The sequence below is a fragment of the Myripristis murdjan genome, chromosome 11 (genome assembly GCF_902150065.1).
Source record: "Myripristis murdjan chromosome 11, fMyrMur1.1, whole genome shotgun sequence".
Classification (NCBI taxonomy): Eukaryota; Metazoa; Chordata; class Actinopteri; order Holocentriformes; family Holocentridae; genus Myripristis; species Myripristis murdjan.
Window position 1 is genome coordinate 2,030,154 of NC_043990.1, and position 3,593 is coordinate 2,033,746.

General features: G+C 49.4%; 1 protein-coding gene across 1 annotated transcript; it reads left to right on the forward strand.

The window, feature by feature from the left end:
• Positions 1-1,025: 1,025 nt before the first annotated feature.
• LOC115368142 (cortexin-2-like) lies at positions 1,026-1,292 on the forward strand. Its single transcript, XM_030064141.1, has one exon. The coding sequence runs from the start codon at positions 1,026-1,028 to the stop codon at positions 1,290-1,292; it is 267 nt and encodes an 88-aa protein (XP_029920001.1).
• The last annotated feature ends 2,301 nt before the right edge of the window (positions 1,293-3,593 follow it).

The window sequence follows — 3,593 nt, forward strand, 5'->3', positions numbered from 1 at the left end:
CCCTTACCTTAACCCTTACCCTTACCTTAACCTTTACCCTTACCCTTACCTTAACGCTTACCCTTACCTTAACCTTTACCTTAACTTTAACCCTTACCCTTACCCTTACCTTAATCCTTACCCTTACCTTAACCTCAACCCTTACCCTTACCTTAAGCCTTAACCCTTACAATTACCTTAACCTCAACCCTTACCCTTACCTTAACCTTAACCCTTACCCTTACCTTAACCCTTACCCTTACCATAACCTTAACCCTTACCCTTACCTTAACCCTTACTCTTACCTTAACCTTAACCTTACCTTAACCCTTACCCTTACCTTAACCCACCCCCCACACACCCAATTCCATGCTGCTTTGGCCAATCAGTGACGGGTTAGTCAGCTCTCCCTCGGCCAATGACTGTACAGAAACTCGTGTGTCGGTGGGAGTCGCCAAAACAAACCAACAAACCAACAAACATCTAAACAACAAAAAACTGTCATTTATGTATTTATTATTTTCTGCAGGAGGGAAACATATGAAGAGGTTTTTGTTTTGTTTTGTTTTGTTTTTGGAAACATGAGTCCCGATGTGGACTGAGTCTTTGATACTGATGATGATGATGATGATGATATCGTGACGTTGTGAGTGACCACGAGTCGCTGCTGCTGTGATTAAAGTGTAAAGCAGGAGGAGCCTTGGAGTCCTTCATGAGTTTCACATATTGACTTTCCATTCGCAGAAATCAGCAATAAAAAAAAAAAAAATTCACACTTTGGAATAATTTAATAATAATTTAATAGTCACATTTTGGAATAAACACATTTACTGGACTGCCAAAAAAAACCTTTTTGTATTTTTGTCCCTGCAGGCTCCCGTCCTCTGACTCCAGACCGCCGCCAGACGATGGTTTCCTAACTTCCTCACGTCCTGCGTCTCCGTTTCTGTTCGGACGGAGAGCGAGCGGCAGGATCCTCCGCCTTCAACCGTCCAACCAATCGATCGATCGATCGGACGGATCGATCGGACGACGCCCCCCTAAAGATGGCCGATGACTTCTTCAGCAGCACCTTCTCCGAATCGGACTTCTCCTCCTCCTCCTCCTCGTCCTCGTCCTCCTCCTCGGCGACCGCCTCCTTCCTCACGCTGGAGCAGCGGGCGGCCTTCGTCTTCGTCCTCATCCTCTTCATCTTCCTCGGCCTGCTGATCGTCCGCTGCTTCCGGATCCTGCTGGACCCGTACCGCAGCATGCCGTCCTCCACCTGGACGGACTACATGGAGAAGGACACCTTCGACTACCGGATTGCCTGACAGGCAGCGTGAGAGGCAGCAACCCTAACAGCCGAGGAGGAGCCGAGGCGGCGGTCGCGCTTTTAAGATGAAGCGGAAACGCCGGCGCACGTTTTCCCGAATACGCTCGCTGTCGCAGGACGACCGGGGAAAAGTTTCCACCAAACAAACCAAGCAAACGGCCCGACCTTCAAAATGTCACGGCAGAAACAAAGCCTTTACCTGGAAGTCCAATCCTGTTTTCTATTATTAAAGACTGAGGTGTCAGGTAAAAGGTTAAAATGGGACTTTAATAATCTGAATCATCTCTGAATCATCAGTCCAGGGTCCTATTCTGGTCTTTGAGAAGTTTTTACTGGTAAGAGACGTCCTCGCCTCCAGCCGCCGTGGCACCCGGACAAAAACAGGCGTGAGACGGACGCCAGCTTTCGGTTCCCTGCGACATCACAGCCTGAAAACGTGCGCTCGGCGTCTCCATGGCTTCCAGCCTGACCGCCGCCTCAGACTGCCTGGCAGGCAGCGCGCCCGGGCAAATCTAAAACAAAATGTGTTTGCGATCGGACAACAATGAAATCCAACCGCAAACACAAGCAAAAAAAGGATCAAATCCACCGGAGACGAACGTAATTCTCTCCCGGTCACGACTGAAACGAGGTGAACCGAGGCTCTTCAGGCCAGTTTCATTCCGTCTTTACTCCATTTGGCGTCCGGAAATAAACCTCGTCCAACGCGAGGCTGCCCGGGTCGCGTTTGGCGGCTCATCAAAGCTCAAGGCGTCGCAGAAATCCCTCCGCCTCGCCGCAGAAATCCCTCCGCCTCGCCGCAGGACCAAACACATCCTGCAGGCGACGGCCGGACGGATCTGCCGCCACGCCGCCGCCGCGCCTACGCCGCCCGCCAGGCAGCATGTTAGGGTTGCTGTCTCTCACGGGACAAGGACTTTCTGTTTGTCTGTTTGTCTGTTTGTTTGATTGTTTGTTTGTTTGTTGTTGTGTGTTTTTTTTTAGACTTCTTGTTCTTGTTGGACTTGATTCCTTTTACTCTTGAAGAAACGTCTCAGCTGGACTCGCGGGGCAGAGAGACGCAGCTCGGACAATCAGCTTCACTGGAGAGACGCTCTGTTGGATTTTTTACAGAGCGAGACCGGAGGGTTTTCAAAGTGGGGCTTGGGGACCCCCAGGGGTCAATGAGGGTCTTCTAGGGGGCCCTCAGCAAATATGAGAACTAGATTAAATGTTTGTCAAAGATCCAGCATCACTGATCTGACCTTTATATATAATTTTCAGTTATTATACAAACAGTTTTCTTGTCATTTTCTCGTAACTTTTTATTCAGGTCATTTATTGCTAATATACTCACTGCCTTTTTGCTATATTTTTGAAAGAAATTATAAATTTGATGGGCAAAGGTTGATTGGAAAATTAGCAAAAAAAAAAGAAAGAAAGAAAGAAAGAAAGAAAGAAAGAAAGAAAAAAAAAGAAAAAAGAAAAATGCTGACTGCACTGAAATCGCCAAAAAGTAAATTAAGCACAAAATTAGCAAAAAGGAAAAAAAAAAAAAAAATTTACTGAAATTTGGAAAATAAGAAATATTTATCAAAATTATATATTTGAACTAAAAAAATGAAAGAAAGAAAAAAAAAAACAAGTACACATATATGACTATTAAACTAATATATTTGAAGATCAGATGAGTGATGTTGGATCCATTTGTGTTTAAATGCTGGTGAAAAAAGAAATTTAAGGGGGAAACGTCCCTCAGACGGGGGCCAGTGGGTGGCTGAGGGGGGGTTGGGGGGGGGGGGGGGGGGGGGGGGTCTGGAGGGTTTCCAGAAGAGGAGAAAGTTGGGTGAGGAGGAGGCGGCCCGGGCCGGGCTGCAGGGTTTTGGCCGCAGCGCCCTGCCAGCCGGCCGGCCCGTTGCTAAGTAACTGCTGCTCCGGTGCCAGCTGATGTCTGTACCGCTGGGCATCGCTCCACGCCACACAGAGCACGGCTGTGTGTGTGTGAGTGTGTGTGTGAGTGTGTGAGTGTGTGTGTGTGTGTGTGTGCAGCCGGCAGCTTCCAGCTCTGCAGAGGCGGCCGGCGGCGGGTCTTTGGACGCCGCCGACAGAGGAGCAGCTCGGCCTCTCCTCCAAACACTTTGGCAGGAAACTCGACTTCATCTGGAGCCGCCGCCGCCACCGCTGCCGCCACCGCCACTGCCACCGCCACTGCCACCGCCACCGCCACCGCCACCACCGCCGCTCTCTGAGGAAGGATCTGGCCGGACAAACGCTGAAAAGTGTCTCATGAATTATCAGCCGCTGAGGTCGTCTGGCAGGG